The sequence below is a fragment of the Biomphalaria glabrata genome, chromosome 2 (assembly GCF_947242115.1).
Source record: "Biomphalaria glabrata chromosome 2, xgBioGlab47.1, whole genome shotgun sequence".
NCBI classification, from domain to species: domain Eukaryota; kingdom Metazoa; phylum Mollusca; class Gastropoda; family Planorbidae; genus Biomphalaria; species Biomphalaria glabrata.
Window position 1 is genome coordinate 48,711,704 of NC_074712.1, and position 23,206 is coordinate 48,734,909.

The 23,206-nt window shown below is 37.3% G+C and overlaps 1 protein-coding gene across 1 annotated transcript; it reads right to left on the reverse strand.

Annotated features, from left to right (window-relative positions):
* Window positions 1-5,982: 5,982 nt before the first annotated feature.
* Window positions 5,983-15,942, reverse strand: LOC106072815 (diencephalon/mesencephalon homeobox protein 1-A-like). The gene is made up of 6 exons (XM_013233260.2): window positions 15,811-15,942; window positions 9,870-9,988; window positions 9,358-9,533; window positions 8,453-8,765; window positions 7,757-7,882; window positions 5,983-7,064 (listed from the first exon to the last, which is right to left on the reverse strand). The coding sequence occupies exons 2-6, from the start codon at window positions 9,985-9,987 to the stop codon at window positions 6,541-6,543; spliced, it is 1,257 nt and encodes a 418-aa protein (XP_013088714.2). The 5' UTR covers window position 9,988; window positions 15,811-15,942; the 3' UTR covers window positions 5,983-6,540.
* Window positions 15,943-23,206: the final 7,264 nt, after the last annotated feature.

Sequence of the window (23,206 nt, forward strand, 5' to 3'; positions counted from 1 at the left end):
GAAGTATGTGTTGGTAATGCAGAGCTTATGGTATGTGCAAAATTCAAGCAGTCTTTGTCCGTTCTCATTCATCTTTCCGATTCCAAAAAGCCCAAGACAGTCTGGCCAGGTAGTGTGATCTGATCCTACTCTGGCATTGAAGTCACCTAGAAGGATCATATGTTCTTTTTGAGGAATGTTTGCAATGGCTTCTTTAAGGTCTTCATAGAACTTGTCTTTGTCCTCCTGAAGCGAGCTTAGTGTGGGGGCATAGGCACTAATTAGAGTGACTTTTCCAGATGATGTCATCATACTTATGCTTAGTAGCCGTTCCAAGCCACCAACTGGAGGGACTATCATGGGAAGAAGACTGTTCTTGACAGCAAAGCCCACACCATGTATTCGAGTCTCATCCTGTGCTTTCCCTTTCCAAAAGAAATGTAGTCAGTCTCGCGGAGCATGCCGTTTTCGGCCAGTCGGGTTTCTTGCAGGGCTGCAATGTCGATATGTAGCCTTTTTAGCTCGTTGTTTATAACTGCCGTCTTCCTTGCATCGTCGATCTGCCTTAGATCATCAGTGAGACCAGGACACATTGTTCTGACATTCCAAGTGGCCAGTCGCATGACAGGGATTTTCTTTTTCAGTTTAATTTTTCTTCTTTTGTTGCTTGGTGCAAGTTTCCAGCCTACTTGTCGTTTTAAACTAAGCTCTAAGCACCCATTATAGCAGGCAGGCTGTGGCGGATCAGCACCTAACTGACTGGGGGCTGCCCAGGTTGAGGCGGGCGGTAGCTGATCAGTGAGGCGCGAAGACCTCTCCCACCGTCAGAGACAACCCGTGGCGTCCATACATTACGCCAATCAAATTGGACTTATAACCCGTAACTGTTGTCTCCCGTGTTGTTTTAGCCGCTTTGCAGCAGCACCAGAGTTTCCTCTCCAGGGCGCATTCCTGGGCCTTGGATAAAGGGGTCATGGGTGGCCCATGCGTCACGATCCCTCTCTCGACCTTGCTAATGTGATCCAAAGGAACGCATCGCATTACATTTGGCACCAACTCGGTTGCAGAAGCTGCCGGAGGGAATTTCGCAGCTGATACTCTCAACGCCTAAGGGGCTTCACTCCTGATTTCTCCTCGAGGTTGTCATGGCCAGGGGTGTCAATGGGGTTAAGCTCCCATTGTCTATAAAATACTCCTAATGGCATGCGTCTCAAATAGCCTCTGACAACTAAGTCCAGCACCTGGCCTGCTCGTGTGGCTTATATATTAAGCCCGGCGAAACTGCTCTTACTAACAGGTGAAGGGGTGAAGGCGGATACCTGGCGCCACAAAACCGGGAGCTCGTCAGCCTAGTAAGGCAGTTCATCTAGGAGAGGGGTACTCTGACTTCAAACCCCCGCTGGCTTGCGGTACTAAGGCTTCAGGAGACAACCTCGAGGAGAAATCAGGAGTGTAGTTTATATATATATATATATATATATATATATATATATATATTGAACTAATTTTGTTCACAAACTATGATTCTCCACAAAAGTAAGACCGCCCCCCAGCACTCAGAGAGCTAGAGAACATGCAGTACATGCAATCGCTCTCCCCCCAAGCCCCAACCCCACCGAATCGGCCAAAATACCAGAAAGGGAGCGACATAATATAAACTTTATATATTAATTCAACTAATTTTGTTCACAAACTATGATTTCTCCATAAAAACGGACCGCCCCCCCCCACTCAAAGGGACTAGTTGGGAAGGGCAGTAGAGGCATTCGCCCCCCCCCCCCCAGCAATCGGCAAAACAGGGAACGGCATTATATAAAGATCGGTTAAAATATCAATAACAAGTTTCAGCTATATGGATATTTAATTGATTCTGTTAGCAAGCTGTGATTTCTACAAATAAATTGGACCGCCCCCCCCACTCGAAAGTGTTTGGGGGGGGCGGCAATGATACCATCGCCCTCTCCCGACCCCACCAAATCGGCCAACATACTAGAGGGGGGGCGAAATAATCTAAAAATAGGTTGAAATATAAATAATTAGTATATATTTTTAACATAAGTAATAAATTCGTATACAAATTGTGTGAATTCTATAATAAAATTCGCCCTTCGATCGCCCCTACCTCCCCCACCCCCTGGATCCGCCAGTGAGTTACTAACCATACAACAGTATCGGCAACACTTTCAACTCGAGTACGCTTCTTCTTTTTGTATAGAGCACTATTGATCGTGATAGTTTGTAGTTGTTGATAGGGTTGTAGTTGTTGATAGGGTTGTAGTTGTTGATAGGGTTGTAGTTGTTGATAGTTTGTAGTGCATAGTTTCTGATATTCTTTCTGAAACTATTCAAACCTGCCTTTTTACCTGCCTGAGTGGACTACTGCCGGGGCCCATTTTGAGTTTGTGATTCCACGCAAACTTCCTTTGTAACTTTGTTTAGTTTTTTAAATCCTTTTTTTAACTTTATAACCTGCCAATTTAGGCCTATGTACGTCTTGAAGACAGCGGGACTTAATACATTCAACAGACATTGGTAGAGTTGAAGATTTGAAACGTTCAATTTTAGGAAATCAAATCCATTTGTCATACCATGGGAGGAAACTCTTTAATTCAAAATTTAAAGTTAGCTTTTTACGAGTTACATTCCTTTTCGTTTCCACTAGTTTCTCCTTGTTTTTATTGAAGGGCACTCACCCAATCTTCAACAGGATGTTACAGTGACGTAGTCAGGATTGCACTCGTCAATCAAAGTTTCTTGAAAATACACCTGGAAGGAGAGGACGTTACCATAATCACGTGAGAGTTTGTTTCTGACGTACAATCAAGGAATGACGGGTAATTCTCAATTATAGAAAGAGGTTCTCAAATAATAATAATATAACCAGCACAAATACCCTGTTCATCATCCAACTCCATTTGAGTGAGAACTTGAGAAGCTCAAATCTTTTCAAACAAGAAGCCTGGACATTGCGGTTACTGGATTTTGTATTGGATATTCCTTCCAAATGGATTAATCTCTAAAATATCACTGGACCAGTTTTACATTTTTTTTTCTTAATCTACATCAACGTTGTAAAAAAAAAATGATTCCGATATTAAGTTTGATGTCACTGTCAGGAATTGAAGAAAAAAAGTGTCCACTGAAAGTATTTAGAACCTAGAATAAAATAAAGTTCAAGCAGTTATACTACCAACGTAGCATTTCTAACTTTAAAGAGGAAAATAAATAGGTCGTGCTTGCTGACGAAAATAAACCGTCATTTAGTCTTTTTATTTTATTTCATTCAATATTGAACATGACTTCATTGGTCTAAAAATGTTATTTAGCTCAAGCGTGGGTGTAGGTGGAAATCAAGGCGTGACTTTCTCAAAGATGAAAACTTTCTCTCTTTAGTTTCTAGTACTCAAAGAGAATAGAAAAATTAAATAAAAAAAAACCCACGCATCAGGTGGACACAAGACTGAAATGACTGTGAAGTGCACTGTTTGCTAGGTATCCCAACCCAACACTTGACACAAACGGATAAACTCAGATCATTCGTTGATTTCCTACCTTCGTTTGAATGTTTCAAAGTTTGTTAGTTTCGTGTTTGCTTTGAGCCCCGCCCCTGCCACGGTCATGGACTCAAGTCTGATAGGTTACTTTATTCGTCTGTTTGGATCTGAGTGTCTGCTAATCAGAAGATATAGAGCTTCTATAAGATCAGCTTATAACTGGTTTCCAAAGTCTATAGGATTTTTTTTCTTCCTAATATTATTATTTCAACAAAGTTTCTTTAGAGACCTTAATGTCCATTCTGTTTTTGAATATTCTCTTCCCCCATATTGGAGCTAAGGCTTTAATCTGTTGTACCTAGACCATGGTTAGTTATGTAGCTATTGCCGGAAGTGTTAATAGATATAAGCATTCCACTGCCTACAAAATGCTTCTAATGGCATGTGTATCAAATGGCCTCTGACAAGCCCAAACATAGCCTGTGGCTCAGATATTGGGTCAAGCAGAAGTATTAACCCTGACAGGAGAAAGGACAAAGGCGAGTATTTTGCGCCTAAACCAAAACGCTTTAGGCTTGAGAGACTCGTTAGCTTTGATTGGCTACCCACCTAGGAGAAAAACTCAATCCAAACTCCGGCTGCCTTGCAGCTAAAAGAAACACAGGATAAGCTTCGGAAGCCAACCCAGAGAAAAAAAACAGGAGCTGGTGACTCTTAAACAGCTTGTAACAAGATGTGTTCACTCTAACAGACTCTGCAACCCCTCACTGTGTTGGCTATTGCCAGTTAGTTTGAACCCAAAAGCTTCGTGGAGGGAGGGTGGACTGCTAATTTAGCGACAACTTTTCGACAATAGCCTCTCATCTCGTCATTCCCAAGATGAGCCAAAAAGTCTCATGATTAGATGAAACCAATGCAGCAAGACTTTAATTACACAACAAGAAAAAAAAAGTTCGCATCATGACAAGATTAAAACAAGGTTACAAAGACAGTTTGTGTGGAAACACAAACTCAAAATCGGCCCCCGAAGTGGTCCACCCAGGAAGGAAAAAATGCAGGTTTCAATATTTTCAGAAGAACATTGGTATTAAATTCTATTAGAAGTGGTCCACCCAGGCAAGTAAAAAAGGCAGGTTTAAATATTTTCAGAAAGAATATCAAAATGAAATTCTATCAAAGGCAAATGACATAGAAGAATGGAGAAAGAAGGTTGGCAGATCATGTGTGGTGCCTCAAAGGTCCAGCTGACCAAGGGATAGGTGAAAGTGTAAATGTAGTTACTTGTGAAACTGTCCTAACTGATGTCTTATAATGAGTATCTAATTGTTTTGTAAAGGGTCAATCTTGTATTCACAGCTTCAAGAAAAAAACATCGTAAAAAAAAAATCCTTTAGTTTTGTGTTCCATGGTAACCTCTATCTAATGCAGTTCACGAGATAATATGAAAAACTACTTATTAATTGTTGTTTTTAATTCTGTCCAACTTATTTGCATAATAAATAGATTGTTCTTCTTTTTAAAACGAAATCAATATATCTCTCTTACTAAAAAGCCTCCAGTGTTTGTTACTATTAATAGTGAATAGTTGTAAAAATTGTATATTTTTATGAAAAAAACGGCTTGCATAATTGATTTAAAAAATTAGATTTTTCGCTTACAGAAAAGAAAAAAGTAGCCGATTCATTAGATATTTGAATGATCTAAATTATCATGATGTCCGATTTTCATTTTCTCTTCTAGTTTCTGAGATCTAAACGGGACGGACGGACGAACGGACAGACGGACGGACAGGCCACACAAAACTAATAGCGTCTTTTTCCCTTTCGGGGGCCGCTAAAAAAATATTACATTCCTCTTCTTTGCCACTAGACTGAGAATTATTTGGTCATAGTGAAGGTTTAAGACTCAACTATTTCACAACTCTACACTACAATACTCTCGAAAGAAACATTTTTCCTTCTAAAATTGTAAGAGGATTTTCTCTTCAGATACAGTTTTAAACAAGTAATAGAAAAAAAGAAAGAATACTTTAAAAAAAAAACGCTTATCTAAGGAAGGAATCTAAGTGAAGGAATTCCAGTTATCTGGAAATTACGGGGTTTAACTCCCTTTCAGCTATATAAAACGAAATTTATTATCTCATTAAGTAGCATTTATTCCTCTTATTTCGAAATCAAACAAAAAAATCAATCGCCAATAATAATTAACTAACGACAGACAGACAGACAGACAGAGTGAGTTGATATAAGCTTTTTAAAAAAAAAAACATCAAAATAAAATGCATATTTACGAGGCTAGAAATGGGTGCAACTTCAGATATAAGCTCAATCGTTATTAATAAAATAAAAAGTGATACAACCGGATGGGAATGAATTTGTAAACAAGGTATATTGTATTTCTTTTGTATGTTCATAAGTAAAATAGTGTGTATTATAATTTTAATTAATGATTTTAAATTTTAATAAATTCTCAAGAAATATATAAGAAAAAAACACAAACAATAATTAGATAATAAATACAATAATTTATTTTGCATCTCATAATTTTACAAATAAATGAAACAAAAAAAAAATCACATTCCCCACCAAGATTTACCTATTTGATTGATGGATTGCGAACATATGGTTCTATGGTAACTAACATTAACAATATGTCTGTCTATATTTTTTGTTTGTTTAAGAAAGTTTCAACGTTTTATTGTTAGTTGTTTAAAAAGCTTTCTCTCACGAATATAAATCCTAGTAACACATGCAAACACAAAGAGCGATGTGTTGGTAGAGTCAGGAGGCTGTGAAATAAACGGATGAGATTTGTTACCTCTGTAAGATCCATTGAGGAAATCACATCCAGGCATGGCCGTCTAGCTTGTGGATATCTATATTTAGTTTCAAATTTAAAGGCTTGAATGGCTTGATTCAATTCAGCGCAATCATTAATGTCATTTCTGAAAGGTGAGTGAGAGGGGTGCTGATTAAGTGACATGCGTAAATGTCAGTCCACGCTTTTTGTCATCTTTGATAAAGCTGTAACTTGGCTGTCATAGCTCCATGGCCTACTTCTGATGACGTCACGTTCTGGAGGCTCCGTCTAGTAGTCCCATACAAGCGGCATGATGCCGCGCTCTCAGTCTCAAGCTCTCGACGCTTGAAGATAAAATTGTGTCTTTGCCGCTTGGCGTTGGTAGAGGCAAGCGCAATGGCGTATCCTGCCTCAGGGGATACCTCATCAGAATGTCGTGCAGTTGAGACGGGCTATAATAAGACGTCCACGGGGAGAAGGGCGCCATGTGAGGGGTAAGCGACCCCGACAAGAGGCTGCCCGGATGTGCCGTGGTCAGTGAAAACGTGGGCGGCAGTGACGACGGAAGCGACAGCTGGGCCGACGACAGGTGAGAAGGCAGCGACGCCGAGAGGGGAAACGGCAGGTGAGACGACGACACTGGGGCACCCCCTGGCTTGTGTGACGAGACTGTAGGTGAGGGAATATCTTTGGTTAAAGAAGCGCTGCTATTCAGGCCAAGCTGATGTCCAAGTCCAGGATGCAAATGATAGGGGAGGTAACTGCCAGGACCAGTGAAACGATAGTCAGGGGCTGCAAGAAATACAAAGTAAAAACTTGTTAGACTTGTTTGGACTTGTCAGTAGTGCCATGAAAAAAACATTAGTACATTTTAGTAACAATGAGTCAATCAGATTTTTACCATAATATAATGAGCTACATTGGAGGGCTTTATTTAAGAAATTATCTCTTTAAATGATAAACTGTGTAACAGTTCTTACTGAAATGGAGTCAATCTTATCTTCTTATCATATATAATTAAGACTTTCTTTTAAAAACAAAATAATTACGTTCTACTCTAATGTTAAGTAGAATCTTATACTCTGCAAAATAACTGATTCAGGCGATCCGCACCATGGTCTATCGAAGAAGCAAGCCTGCTTTAAATGATAATCCCATACTTCTGACATTATAAAGAGCTCTACTATCACGGTTTCTCCTGTCAGATAAATGTCTATTGTTCAGATGATGTAAAAGTTTCTGCGGCCCGTCGGTTAACGAGGGTGTCTAGTGGCCAGCATAAGGACCAACCGCTTATACTTTCTTTACCCTAATTAATTTCAGTTACCAATTACATGATTAGATTTGGGTGGAATCAAAGCTTCCCAAAAGATATCAAAATTAAAAATCCAAGTCTTCACCAGGATTCCGGAAACCAAGTTCTTTACCACTGAGTCTCCGTGACTCACTCTGCTATCACAATGACACACACATATATGACTTACCAGAAAGAGGGGAGGAGATGGTGGACCTGCTCTCCGATGCCTGCTCAGGGAATGCTGAAGCCCTGTGAGGCGATGAAGTATTCTGGGATTGAGATTTAATGTCGTCCTGCTCACGACCTCGTGACACTACCAAAAAAAAAAAAAAAAGCTTATGAATATGATTGAAATATGAGAATGAAATATCTACACTTTATTGCGTTCCTTTTAGAAACAAATTAGCATTGTTTATATACTTGTATAGTTCAATGACTAGCCTTCAATTGTAGCTCAGATATTGGGTGCGGCGGTACCATTACCACTGAAAGGAGAGTGTACAATGACCCGAAACCGGCACCTAAGCCAGTCAGCTTCGGGTGCCTCGGAGAAGAAAATCTGAATCGAAACCTCTGCTGCCTTGCGGCTATAGCCAAACATGGACAAGGCTTTGGGAGTCAAATCAGAGGAAAACTGTCAAGGCACCTGCCGTTCCATAAGACACATCAGCTACGAGGAAGCGGTGTGTGTGTGTGTGTGGGGGGGGGACTGCTGTATGGGCGACATCATTCCTACCATAGCTTCCATTTTTATTAGATGATCTATAGCCGCTTCAAAACGGAAGGAGACCATAGAATATCTTTATAACTAAAATATGGCTAAACTAATAAATCTATTTTTTCTCATTTTCTTTATATAGTGAAAAAAACTTGTAATCTCTACCTGGGGTTGAACTTTTACGTTCGTCGGCTAGACTTTTGAATTCATCTTTATCACACAATGACGTCACTTCCACATCCGGTGACTCGTCGTCCACGTCTGGGCACTCACTGTCCGCGTCGTTCTCGTCCTCGCTGTGAGAAAACGAACTGTCCCTGCAAGAGTCTTCCTTCCCAGCATCCTCTGAGGCCCTGTTGTCAAGGCGGCCATTTTGCTTCCCTATTTTGCCGCTTGCCGACGCGTCTCCGTCTTGAGACTTGGGACGAGCTCCGCGTTGCTTCTTACGGTATTTGGCTCGCCTGTTCTTGAACCAAACCTGAGAAAATGAAAAGGAGATATTCGTCTAATGACTTGATCTGTGAAACTAATGGGGGAAAGAAACACTATGTCAGCTGTTGATGGTCTATTTTGTTGATGAGCATATATGTTAATGGTGCATGCGAGTCCATATGACACAACAACACAATGAATAAATAATATACTTGATAACGCAGGCTGATAACTTCAACAATTTAATAAACAATAAAAAAGGCACAGTCCTATGTCGTCGCTAGCCTAGCGTCGTCCTCTCTGGCGTCTTGCCCGTTACTCTTCTTGTTCCGTTCTCCTACTTTTTAATTACTCGTCATGTCACAATGGAAAAACCCGATTAACCTCAACTTCTACGCATCTTGTGTCATTACATAGCTTTAGGACAACTCTGTGGTCGAGTGTTGTGTTATTGTAGTGAGTTATTGAAGTTATTTATTTTACCTCGTATCAACTTGATTTTGTGAGTATTTTAATAAAAAGTGATATTTAGTTTTGTTCACAAAAGAACTTTTTCAATTTTTGCAAGTTTTATTAGTGAAGATATTATACGCCTACAGCGGTTTTGTTGTGCGTCAACAACTTTCTTGTTGACTTACTTGTATCCTGGCCTCTGGGAGGTTGGTAATCATTGCCAGTCTTTCTCTCATGACTACATCCGGGTAATGAGTTTTAGCAAAAGTCTTTTCTAAGGCGCCTAGCTGTTGATTGGTGAAAGCCGTCCTGCTGCGTCTCTGTTTCCGGTGGGACCCATAGCGAGCATCAAATAGAATATCTGCAAAAGAATTAACAGAATATTCAAACTCTAAGGATATGCCTTGTTTTCAGTTAATCAGCTAACTATTTGTATTACAAACACGGGAAAAAAACTTAAATAACTAGCTAGTTGGTGTATCCCTCATAAAGAATAATTGAAGTTTGAACAAATGACGTAAAATACAAGATTTGCAACAATGTTTTTGCACTTTTTAGCCTGTATTCTAATTTACTAAACTCTAATATTTGAAGTTTATTTATTTTTTTACTTGGTAACATTGAGATTTTATTTAGCATCCTTGACATTGTTATGGTAAAACTCACCCAGACAGACAGAGTTTTGAAAAACACTTACCAGGATACTGTCCGAAGAAAAATGGCGAGGCCAGCTGTAAGTGGTGTGTTGGGGGTGGAAGACCTAGGAAAGGATGGTGTGCCTGAAGCTGCAGGCCAAAAGCACTGTAACCTTGCATGCTGTGGACAGATGAAACACTTTGAATATTGATTGAACTTTTTTTTTCAATGCAATAACCCTGCAGTGCAGTGGGTCTATGGCTGCGCACCAACGTACTAGACAGAACACTAGTTGAATGGATAATGAAAGGGGAAGAGAACTGTGTGTTATTATGGTTGGTTGGTGTTACTCGCCTTGTTCTGCAATCTACTTATTCAATGTATAGTGTCAATGTTCCCTTGGTGCTGAGTTGCTTCCATTAGGTTAGCGCAGTAAGAATAAATATTTCACTTCAAACTTGATGTGTACAATACTGACACAATGAACAAGTCTCGACGAACGAAATGAGGATGGTTAAGAACATAAATAAACTATTGAAAACATAACAGGATTATTGAATTGATGATGAAATGAAGGAATTCCAACGTCAATCATTTTCTCTTACACTTGAAACTTTACTTTGTACAAAAGGTAAAAGATAATTGAAACAAATGTGCATGTTTTCCCATTGAGAGCCATCTTTCATTATGTCGCCAACGTTGAACTTCCTACACGACACATTGTGTCAGACGTCGTTAAAAACTAGTTTTCTACGTAGTGTATAAAGTCTATCTCAATGTTCAACCCTAACCCTTGTGTTCATTAGACTGGTTTGTAAATGATGTTAACAAAGCTTTTATGAAATCACCTTGTCTTGGTGTCTGTCTGTTACAATTTTTGTACATGTTCTTTCTCTCACACCCATTTTCGGATCAAGTTCAAATTTTTCATAATTCTACAATATATGAATCAATGACAAAAATTAACTAATTAGTTAATCGGTTAGTGATAATTAAAAAATTGTGTTTTAATAAAAGAAAAGAGCTTATTCGTGCAGTATTGAACTATGTGGCAGGAATTGTACCGTTATTCTGTTTAGACAAGGTTTGTTTTTAATTTTTTTCCATTTTGCTTGCTTTTAATCTTTGGTTGATTTCAGTTTTTCTATGTACACGTAAAACATATGTCTTCTTATCTTATCTTATATAATACAGACGTTACTTCAAAAAAGAAGATGATTACGTCCTACGCATTATGCATTTAGTCATGCATATTAACCAATGACTTAAATTCTGCCAAGTCACAGGTTTTCCTGGCTAGCTCAGGCAACCCATTCCATGCTCTAATAGCACTAGGGAAGAAGGAGTATTTGTACAAATTTGTCCTAGCATATGGGACGAGGAATGTGCCTTTATGTCTTGGTTGAGAGGATGGATGTTGAGAGTTTCTTTGCATTTTTACTCAGACTGACAGACAATTTAAGCTCTGTATACAAGTTTTGCTAGCTCTGGGTGATATTTAAGATCAACTCCTATTACATGTGAAAAAAAAATGACGTGATTGTGTGTGTCAGATGATTTAGAGAAAACGTCTGTGTTTCTTATGTTTACCTATTGCCTTCACTAAGAGCAGCCGTGATGGATTTACATAAAGGCAACACAAGCTATAGCATAGGATTCCACTGGACTGGTGCCCATCAATAATTGTTTAAAAAAAAAATTCAAAGGCATAAATTGTATCATGTAGATTTCAAGGGGCCACATGTTTCAAATAGCTTAGGGTCTAAATCCGGTCCTGAGAACAGCATTGCAATTTTATAGAATAATGGGAATACAAATTAATAAATAGTTAAAGTTCCTGAACTATTCAGGACTACCTAAACGACTTATCATGTCTTCTAGACTTAACGAACGCCAATTGTATCGATAAACTATATTCGCTATTTGAATCTGCTATAGATCAGAGCAGTGCTGCTCATTTCAGTTGTCGTTCTGAAAGATGTGTTCCTCTTCAATAGTCTGGGGCTGGGCGTATTCGGCCCTGAATTTGTATCAATTAATAGCGTCTATGTAATGGGATGTGATTGTGTGATGACTTTATGATGACCTAATTGCATGCAGCTATGTCAACGTGAGCGTGAGGACCAACCAGTTATCCAATTACTGACCTCCAAATGAAGTTAATGTTAAACTTTATAATTTCTTTATTTTTTACGCAAACGCAGAAGGATAAACGTCAATCCATCTTCTTATTTCTAATTGTAAAATTCATTTTATAAATTCATAATTTATCTTTTCTTCAATATCGTCTCTTGTTATCTCCCCTCTCATTTAGTCACTCGGTTATTGCCTCTTTTCTCGTCCAATTATTAAGACCCTAAAGTGTTTTATTTCAACTATGCTCTCTTTCAATACTCCCCCCGCCCCTCCCCTTCCCTCCCAACATGTAACATCCAATCCTAACCACCAGCTCAGAGGTGTCGTATTTTTAATTTTTTTTTGTTTCCCTCTACTCCCCTTTTTTGATCATAAAATAACAAAAGATATATTTGGAAGAAATTAGGAAAGTTTTTTTCTTTCATTAATCTTGCATATATAAATATTATTTATTTTGTTATTTATAGCTAAATGTCGTTTATATTTATGTAATGATAGCTGGAATTAACTTTCATGTAATTATGTTTATTTCTTAGGGATTGCATAAATAGTATTTAATTCTGTCTTCATAATTAGTAAACAGTGTACATGTATATCATTCATAACAAGACTATAGTTTGTCGTTAATATGGATGTGTATGAACTTGTAAATGTATAGAAGAATTCTTTTTTAATAATCAATTTTATTTATGACGAAAACATTTAAATCGTGTAAGTCGCAACAGTGCCCCCCCCCTTTTTTTCTTTTTTCACAATTTAGGAAAACACACACACACACACACACACACACAGACAGAGAATTGAATGTTTCCCAAAAATACACTAAATGAGTCACAGATATCTGTCTCTGCGCCTCCGTCGTATTGTCAGAACGACACACGGAACAAGTAAAGCAAAAATCTAATTTATTGAATTGTTAATGTATTGACTAAAATACACAATGATACTATTTCATTCTTTCTTAATGTTTGGTCAAAAGTTTTGTTTAAAATTATGTCTATTGTTTTGTTCGTTTGTTTGTTTTATTCAGATGTTGCTCGTTAATAAATGAAAGATATAAAATATTGCAAATGAGTTTACACTTAAAAACATTCCTTTTCTTCTTCTTCCTATTATTATTGTTGTTATTATTGTTTTCATTGCTATTAATATTAATGTTTCAACTACAGAAACTAAATACCCAAACACCTAAAAACACAACGTTAAACATAGGTGTAATAATAAGGTATATAAGTTGTACAATATTTAACATTGTGTTTCCCATTGAACTGTCGAGTAGTTATAGAGTACTATAGAGTGTAGAGTAATGAAAGAACCAGTCCTGGCGAGAGATGTACATTCGTGATTTCAGACCGTAACTGGTGCAACTCAGTTCACATTGTCTCAACTGGACTAAAAGTAAAACATGCAAAATACAACAAATTTTTTTTATTTTTTTTAAAATCTTATCTAAGGGGAAGAACCTTCACTGATATATATATATATCTCAATAGGGCTAAAATAATATCCCTTTTTCTACTTAGAAACAAATTTATCAATTACCACTAAGTAATTGGTGGGGGCGCGCTGGCTGAGCGCTAAAGCTCTTGGCTTCCGAAATCATGTTCCTGGATTCGAATCCTGGTGACGTCTGGGTCCACCAAGTTCCAATGGGTACCTGACATTAGTTGGGGAAAGGTAAAGCGGTCTGTTGTTGTGCTGGCCACATGATACCCTCGTGAACCGTAGGCCACAGAAACAATGACCCATCATGTGCCCTATATACCACAAGGTCTGACAGGGAAACCTTTTTTAAAGTAATTGATATATTTTTGGATTGATTCGTGTATTGATATCAACTCTGAATAATTATGCAAAATTTCAGCTTGATCCAATAATGGGAGGGGCGAGAAAGAACGTCAAAAAAAATGTAATTAGCGGAATAACACCATAAATACAGCGACATCTCTTAATAAATAACATTTCTTTCCCTTATTCGATACAAAAGAAAATAATTAATTATCAATAATTAATTAACTGATTGTTTTTTTTTTTGTTAAGACAATAATTGTTAGGTACAATAAATAATTGTGTACAGTATCAACTTAATGATGACTTGATCAGAGAATGGATGTGGGAGAAATAACTTGTTCAAAACATTCTACCAGACAGACAGTGAATTGATATAAGCTTTTTAAGAAGATAGATTAGTGCTGGACACTTAGCACACTAGTGAACTGTGACCAAAAATAGGATGAATGTAGCCCATCAAAATCTTTAATAAAACTATAACGAAATATTTATAACATTAGTTATGTTTGAAGAAAAAAGTTGTTGTTTTTTTTTCTAATTTCTGAAAATGTTTTTTTTTTATTGTTTATTAGAGTTAGTACGTTATCAAGGAGTAGTCCCACTACAAACATTCAATTAAAAAGTAGTCCCACTACAAACATTCAATTAAAAAGTAGTCCCACTACAAACATTCAATCAAAAAGTAGTCCCACTACAAACATTCAATTAAAAAGTAGTCCCACTACAAACATTCAATCAAAAAGTAATCCCACTACAAACATTCAATTAAAAAGTAGTCCCACTACAAACATTCAATTAAAAAGTAGTCCCACTACAAACATTCAATTAAAAAGTAGTCCCACTACAAACATTCAATTAAAAAGTAGTCCCTCTACAAACATTCAATTAAAAAGTAGTCCCACTACAAACATTCAATTAAAAAGTAGTCCCACCACAAACATTCAATCAAAAAGTAGTCCCACTAGAAACATTCAATCATAAATTATAATATCTCTATCTTTTCTGGCAGCTATTGTTATTTGTATTTTTAAAAAGGCAGCTAGTATAATATGTAATTATGTTCATCATATTCTATATTAGAATGTATTTCATCTGCTCTCTATCTCGGTCACAGCTGGGTTTTCGTAAAACAGCTTCATAACTTTCAAAGCCATTACGTTACTATTAAAGTCTCTGTGTCAATTTTGGAATCTAACTTTAGTTAATAACAGTCTTAAATCTTTTTTTAAAAAAAATAATAAATCCTCTGCTCCTTATGAGATGAAGACATTACGTTTCTTGTAATTGCAACTTTTAATTGAAAAAAAAATATTCTAATGATTTCTTAGGATTATGGGTTCATGGAAAATAGAAATTAAAAGATTAATGACTAACTTATATAGCTACGATATAGAGAAATGGATTACAAAGGCTTTAATAAATTGTTATTAATGACAAAATGAAATCAATGATTGATTAGTGCATAGTCAGATCTATGAGGAACTGGTGAATAAGTCCATAAATGAGTACAGTGTAGTCCATAAAGTGTCAGAGTGTCGTGTCGCCAACACAGTGTGATCGTGTTTCACTGACATGCTGAGAATTACTTCTAAACAAAAAGTCCTTCACCAAAAATTTTTACTCATGGCCTGAACGTCCCTGGCAGGTCAAAGCGAACTCTTCCTTTAATATGCTATTGTATAATTCAAAACGATGTAGTTGAAACACGACAACATTGAACAATGTGAAGAGATCTTCAGATGTATGGCAAGAGGGTGGAGGCACTAGAGACTGTCGTTATCGTTACTTTCATCTCCTGTTGTTCTACGCCAGGTTTGAACCCATCTCTTTCAACCCCTGTTGTTGTACGCGAGGTTTGAACCCATCTCTTTCAACCCCTGCTGTTCTACGCGAGGTTTGCGCTAGCCCCGCTAGAGATTAATCATTTCTTACGGAACGTCCGAAGCTAATAAAAACAAAACAAAAATGTTCTGTAATGACTTAAAGACCTAGATAAGTAATTAATTAATTAACAGTGCTGAAAAATGGTGTTAACATCACTAGGAATAGAAACTAGTCAACAAGGGTAAACCAACCTGAAGTAATGGAGTCAAGTAGCAGATTCTATAGTCAATGTAATATATCCTCACTGATACTATGACAGTAGCTGAATGAAATAAATCAGTTTTGAAACGCGCCCCCTTTTAACCCCCTCTTTTTTATTTCTAAAGCATACACTATCTTTTTTTTTTTATAACTATAACCCCAGTCACATGACTTGGATCGACGTCGACCAATAGGATGATAGCAAACAGTTATCGTCTGCAGCAGGACTGGCGGGCAATGAATGATGTTTCGCTGACCACTTGACGCGAGTGCTCCGCCCCTTGTTGACACTGTGTTGTCAAGACAAATTTCCAAGAACCATAACTGAGATTGTTTTTTTTTTTCTTCTTCCCGCATTAGAAGTATAGTTGAATAGAGGACGCAAGTGAAACATGGGACTGTGAAAAACTGGGGGACAATGATTGACTGAAAATTAACCTTTTGCCTCTAAAGGGAAGACGCCAGAGTTTTGAAACTAATGAACTTATGAAAGGGGGGGGGGGGCTATTTTAAAAAACGAGAGAAGGGGGGAGGAGTTGCGGTTTTGGAGTGGGGTGGGGTTTCATATTTTGTTGGAAAAGAAAGAGAAAAGTTGATATTTGGGTAAAGAAAGAAAAAGTTGATATTCCTGGAAAGAAAAAAAAAGTTGATACTTGGGTGTAGAAAGAAAAAAGTTGATATTTGGATAGACTTTGTTTAATCATCAAAAGTACAAAAATGTGCCAAGCATGCAAACAGACACGTGACATTGACTGATTCCTTTCCCAAACTTTTGTTTAAAAAAAAAGAAACGATGTTTTTACGTTCCCTAAATATATTATGTGTCAAAGTCACTCCATGTCAACTTACTTATATGTATTTATTTTTACATTCCTTCTGTTAACTTGCTAACTCTTTATGGAAACTGGATGAACACTACACACACACACACACACATATATATATATATATATATATATATATATATATATATATATATATATATATATATATATATATATATATATATATATATATATATATATATATATATTTTAAAGTTTACAAAATGGAATGAACTCTGCACGTACAACTATGTCTCTTAATAATGTAGAAGTTATATCCCTTATTTGATGTCAAAGAATCTAATTAAAATCCAATAATTAGTAATTATTTTTTTTTATTTATTCTTGTTTTGTTAGCTACAATATTTTTTTAAGGTTTCAACTGGATCTGAGAATGGATGTGGGAGAAATAACTTTATCTAAGTGGGGGGGGGGACCCTACATATTTAGCCATATCTAAAGGATTAATTTCCCTTGTTAGTATCAAACGAAATCATTAGTTACCAATGATTAATAGACAATTGATATTGATTCATGTCTTGTCTATGCCAATGAAAGTTTCAACTTGATCCGAGAATGGGTGTGTGAGAAAGAATGTACAAACTTTATACCAGACAGACAGACAGACAGACAGATTAAGTTGATACAAGCTTAGTAAAAAAAATAAATTATCATTTCTGATTCTATTGGATAATGCGGCATTTGGGGGGAAAACCGAAAATAAAATACAATAGAAAGTTTGAGGTTTTTCGCTAATGGTAGTGGTCAGGTTAAAACCTTGTCTTAGCAAGCACCTACAACACAGAAGGAACCAGAGTACGACATCTTTCGGCAATACGTTTGATAACTTACGAGATCTGTTGATACATAAGTCAGTCAGTGGTATTGGACAAATATTATATACAGATTCTTTAGAGTCTCTACTTTATTCTATTTGAATGCCGAACTAAATGTGTGCATTTTTCCACTCAACCCATAGATCCGAACTAGGAAACAAATATTTAAAAATCAACTACCATGATATATTCAGTCTCCCCGACACGCGGTACGAAGGAGCTCAGCCGTGAACAGTGCTAATACAAACGCCTTTTCAGCGTCTGTCAGACTGGCTCAACTTTGGACCTACACGCAGTGGGGGAAAGGACCGATGACATTTGATACGTTATCCGCCAAGTGTCAAAAGGTGCAACAATCTCCCCGCTCTTAAGAACCCGTGTTTGTACATGATTTTAATTGGCTGTACGCAAACTCCACGCGATTCCTTGCTAAAAATTTTTCCTGGGATTTTGGCGGGTTCGTTAATAAAATAAATATATATCTATTACTTGTTCTGTTTGTGACAAGAGTGATGTCCCCTGGATGTGGTTGTAAGCCCTAACAATAAGGCCTCTACTAGCGATGGAGATCTCTTGGGCTAGGTGGGGAAAAAAAACCAACGCAGTATGGCTTCTTATCTCCCCAGTTCTTTTGCCTATTTTTTCCCCCCAATTTCTATCCCAGCGTTCCGTGAACCCATCCCCCTTATGTTTGCGGAAAGTGATGCTATCGATGTCAGGTAGGTTTTAGTGACAAGTTGTCCACAGACGAACGCTCTCTGACCAACCTGTCACGGACACCCGCTGTTACCGTTTCCTACAAGAGATTAAGAAAAGTGACCATCCCTTTCTACAAAGCTGATTGGTCGACTTAAGGATTACGCAAACACATAAGAGAGAGAGACAGAGAGAGGGAAGAGAGAAATGGAGAGAAAAAAGAGAGAAAAGGAGAGAGACAGAGAAAGAGTAAAGGGAGAATGTGAGAGAGAGAGAGAGACAGAGTGATAGAAAGAGAGAGAGAGAGAAGGTGAAAACGGACTAAAAAGAAATGTGTTTCTCATAGCACGTGACTTAATGGCCCATGATGCACTCACAACTAGTGACAATCTACTTTATATTTAGGGAGTATTGAGATGGTGTTTTATGTGTTCGCATCACTGGCGGATCCGGAGGGGGGCGGTAGGGGCGATAGCCACCCCACTCGGCCGACCTCCCCCCCCCCTCCGAAGGGGGTGGCGGACGAATTTTAGTAAAGAAATCACACAATTAATATACGATTTTTTTAGTTATGTTAATAATATATACTAATTATTTATATTTAAACCTATTTCAAGATTATTTCGCCCCCCCCCCACTAGTATTTTGGAAGATTTGGTGGGATGGGGAGGTGGCAATGGCATCAATCCCGCCATAAACTTTCGAGGGGGGGCGTTCCAATTTATTGGTAGAAATAACAGCTTGTTAACAGAATGAATTAAATATCTATATAATTAAAACTTGTATTTTAACCGATCTTTTTATTATTTCCTTCCCCTGTTAGCCTATTGGGAGGGGGGGGGGCGAATACATCTACTGCCCTTCTCACCTAACACCTAAACCCTTTGAGTGTGAGTGAGAGAAATATATAGTTTGTGAACAAAATTAGCTGAATTACTATATATTTTAAATTATATCGCTACAATTCTGGTATCTTAGCCGATTAGGTGAGGGTCGGGGGCGATTGCTTCTACTGCCCTCCCCACTCTAGCTCTCTGAGTTGGGGGGGGGGCGGTCCTATTTTTATGGAGAAATCATAGTTTGTGAACAAAATTAGTTGAATATCTATATAATATAAGCTAGTGTTGATATGTGAACTCATTTGTATATTATGTCGCACCACACTCTAATCTCAAATTGTATCATTAGTAAATATAAAATGAAAAAGGGTTGTACCAGGTGGGAGGGGCGATACATGCAATCGCTTTTCGCCCATCGGACAAACCAATACTTTTTCTTTTTGTATTATTATTAAGAAATTACAAATAAATAAAAAATCTGTCACAAATATAATTTGTATATGCTATAAATAAATTCTTATCATGAGTCGCCCCACCTCTGTTCTTTAATGCCAAATGCAATCATTAGCAGAAATTATAAAAAGGAGCGAGGATTAATTTTTTCACTCTACCGCCCTCTCCCCCTTTCTAGACGAAAACATGATGTTTTAAAACAGAATAGTCAAATATGGCGACAGAAGTTATACACACGAATTTATCTTGGTTATTTTAAGAAAGACTTTGTTTTGTAAAAGTTAGAATTCATACAAATTTTCATTATAAGAGTAACAATTGAGATGAGTTCTAAACTCATACATAATTTACCCAGACACTTTTTTCTAACCTTTACTCATACTGAAATTTTTCTATTGTATAAAAAAAATTTGGGACTATAACTCACAATATATACTTGAATCCTAAAAATGCAAAAAAAATCCAGTTAATTTCTCCTCACACTTCGGAAATTTTTTGTTTAGAGCTTTGAATTATAGTTTTGTAACAAAACAAAGTTACAAAGATGCCTATTGAACTAAATGTATCACTTACAGATGAGATTTTTAAAAAACTCTTATGAATATATGATGAATAATGAGCTGTAGATGTCAGTAAAATGCGTTTCTGCAGTGAAGAATGCAAGAAAACACTTTTGGCGTCGGGGCTTTGCCCCGGACCACTTTGGGGGAGCCTACAGCGCTCTCCCAGACCTCCTATCTATCAAGAGAAAGGCCTCAACATGGCAGTTTTTTTTAAATATTATTTTTTCGAATAATTTTTTTTTTCAGCGGTGATCCTCAAAGCCTTAATCAAAATATGTGTGGTATCTTATCTTTTCAAGGAACTAATCGGTTGTATTTCTAGAATATTTGTAGAATATTTTTCAAGTAAAACGTTTTTCAAAAGGTCCTTTTTAAATAAAATGAATATTTCTAGAATATTTGTAGAATATTATTCAAGTAAAACGTTTTTCAAAAGGTCCTTTTTAAATAAAATGAATAATGAGCTGTAGATGTCAGGAGAATGCGTTTCTGCAGTGAAGAATGCAAGAAAACTCTTTTGGGGTCGGGGATTTTTTTCGCCGAAACACTTTCAGACCATGCGGTCTATATGGCAGATGATGTTAAGATAATCTCTTTCTTTGGCCAGCTAACATCTGTTCTTGAAAGGTGATCAAGAGCTCTACAACATCGGGTTCTAACTCGAACAGGTAGGTGTCCGGATCTTCACCATCTTCAGTTAGTTTTTCTCTAAGGCGTGCTTGCAAGGTTTCCTTGTTTCTGATTGCCTTCAGCCCTCGATCACGGAGTTCTCGCCTCAGTTCTTTCGATTCAAGTTCGTACAGCAGTTTCAGCCATAGTAGATCCGATGCCACTTCTGACACCAGTTGTAACTATCCAGACTCTCTTCCAACTGCACCACACGATACAACGAACTTAAAGAACCCGAAGCAGGACGTTTTGGCGACGCCGTTTAGGCCCCGCCGTTTTGGCGCGAAGGTCGTTTTGGCGCCAGCCGTTTTGGCGACGGGACGTTTTGGCGCGATATACATTATGTACGTTTATTGTATTAATTCTTTTAAAAGAATTATTCATATCTATGTTTTGCATGAGTGTTTGTGTTACGTGTTTTCACGTACTAAATGTAATGTTTACATTGGTGGATTCACGTTAGATTTTGTACTGACCACATTCCGTGTCTTGATCTTTACTATGTGTGGAGTTATTGTCATCATTCAGCGTAATAGAGCTTTAGATGTTAACATGGTTTTTGTTATATTTAAGTGTGACACTTAGCTAATTCGTATATTACACTAATGTCAAATAAAAAACTAATTCTTTTGGAAAGAAATCCAAAAATGTCATCCAGTGCGATTAGCAGAACTCACATATAGCATGTCATTACCATTCAGGAATCTGACTTATTATAGGCCTATATTCATGAAATAAGCAAAACCTTTAAAATTAAAAAAAAATAAAATTCGCTGAACGGTGCGAGAATTTATACTATACATACAATATTATGGTAGAGTGAAATAAACATTATTATAAAATTTACGTGCTTATTAAATTATCGTCAAATGATATCTCGCGCCAAAACGTCCCGTCGCCAAAACGGCTCGCGCCAAAACGTCCCGTCGCCAAAACGGCGGGGCCAAAACGGCGTCGCCAAAACGGCGGCGCCAAAACGTCACGTACCGTAAAGAACCTCACAACTCAGGGCTCCAAAGTAACAGTAACAGTTTAATTTCTGAAAGGTGAGATTTACTTTTACAACACTGCAAGGTCAAATTTCTAAACTAAATTGATTTTAGCACAAATTAATTTCTTCGCTAGTTGTTAACAGTTAACATTCACAATCACGTCCTTGTTTACTATGTCTATTTGAAACAACAACTTCCCAATGATCTACAGTTATAGGCTGACAATGGTACATTTGCGCAATTGGAAATATCTTCATTCATTATTTTTGCTCAGCGCAACTGTCATGCTTATAGCCTGCACAGTTGCATCCTAGTTCAACTGGATCAATCAGTTGGTGGGTGTGTGTGGGGATGGGTGGGCGGGGGAGTGTTGGGGAGAAAGTTTTAGGTGAGATTTTAATACTAAACCATCATTTGCCACAACACAGCCAAAAATGGGGGGGGGAGGTTTTGAGTTTAAAACACCCTACCAGGGGGTTTAGCAGTTTTGCAGTTAAATCCCCCTCTTCTAAAAAGCAAAACAAAAAAAAAAAGGCAAACAACAATCCCCCAACTCCTAGAGCACAGCTAAGGAAGATTTTGATTTTAAAACACCCTCCGAAATTTAGGATAAAACCCTCTCTTCAATATAAAAAAGCAAATTACACACTCAAAATTCTATAAGCATAACCAAAGGGCTTTGAGTTTAAACCCCCCTTTAGCTGGTTTGAAGCTTAATAATACTTCTTCAATATAAAAAAAAATCAAATTACGCACTCTAATTGCTATGAGCGAAGCCAAATGGATTTTGAGTTTAAACCCCCTTTCAGCGGGGTTTGAAGCTAAAAATACCTTTTCAATATAAAAAAAAAAAAAGCAAACTACACACTCAAAATTCTGTGAGTGTAGCCAAAGGGGGTTTTGAGTTTAAACCCCCCTCCAGTGGGGTTTGAAGCTAAAAAAAAATACCTCTTCAATATAAAAAAAAAAAAAAGCAACTTACACACTAAAATTCTTTGAGCCTAGCCAAGCCAATGAGGGGGGGGGGTGTTGAGTTTAAACCTTCTCCAGATGGCTTTTTTTTTTAAAGTTTAAAACCCCTCCAGATGGTTTTGAGTTTAAAATTCCCTACATAGAGTTTTAAGGTTGAAAACCTCTCTCTTCAATATTATTCAAAAGCAAACTACAGTCACCTAATTCTATGAGCGTCACTAAATGGGGTTGTGAATTTAAAAAAAAAACAACTCCAGAGAGTTTTTTTTAGTTCAAAACCCCCAACATATGATTTTGACGATAAGACTTCCCTATTCGATATAAAATCTAAAGAAAACTACACTCACCTAATTCCAATAGCGTAGTCAAGAGAGGTTACACATTTCTCCGGTGGCTGGGCTCCATTAATAAAGTGCAGTGAATAGTTATCTGCTGAAATAGAAAAACACTAGATGTAGCTCAACAAAGATGGCTAAGACGGATTTAGTGTGTGTAGTCGCTGAATGAACTCTTTATGTTGTCTGTTGTATTTATGTGTATTT

Coding starts and splice junctions, on each gene's coding strand:
- LOC106072815 (XM_013233260.2), bottom strand. CDS start 9,987: ATGCAAGGTTACAGTGCTTTTGGCCTGCAGCTTCAGGCACACCATCCT. Junction 9,534..9,869: donor TTTCTTCGGACAGTATCCTG/GTAAGTGTTTTT, acceptor ATTCTTTTGCAG/ATATTCTATTTGATGCTCGC. Junction 7,883..8,452: donor ACGTAAAAGTTCAACCCCAG/GTAGAGATTACA, acceptor TTTTTTTGGTAG/TGTCACGAGGTCGTGAGCAG.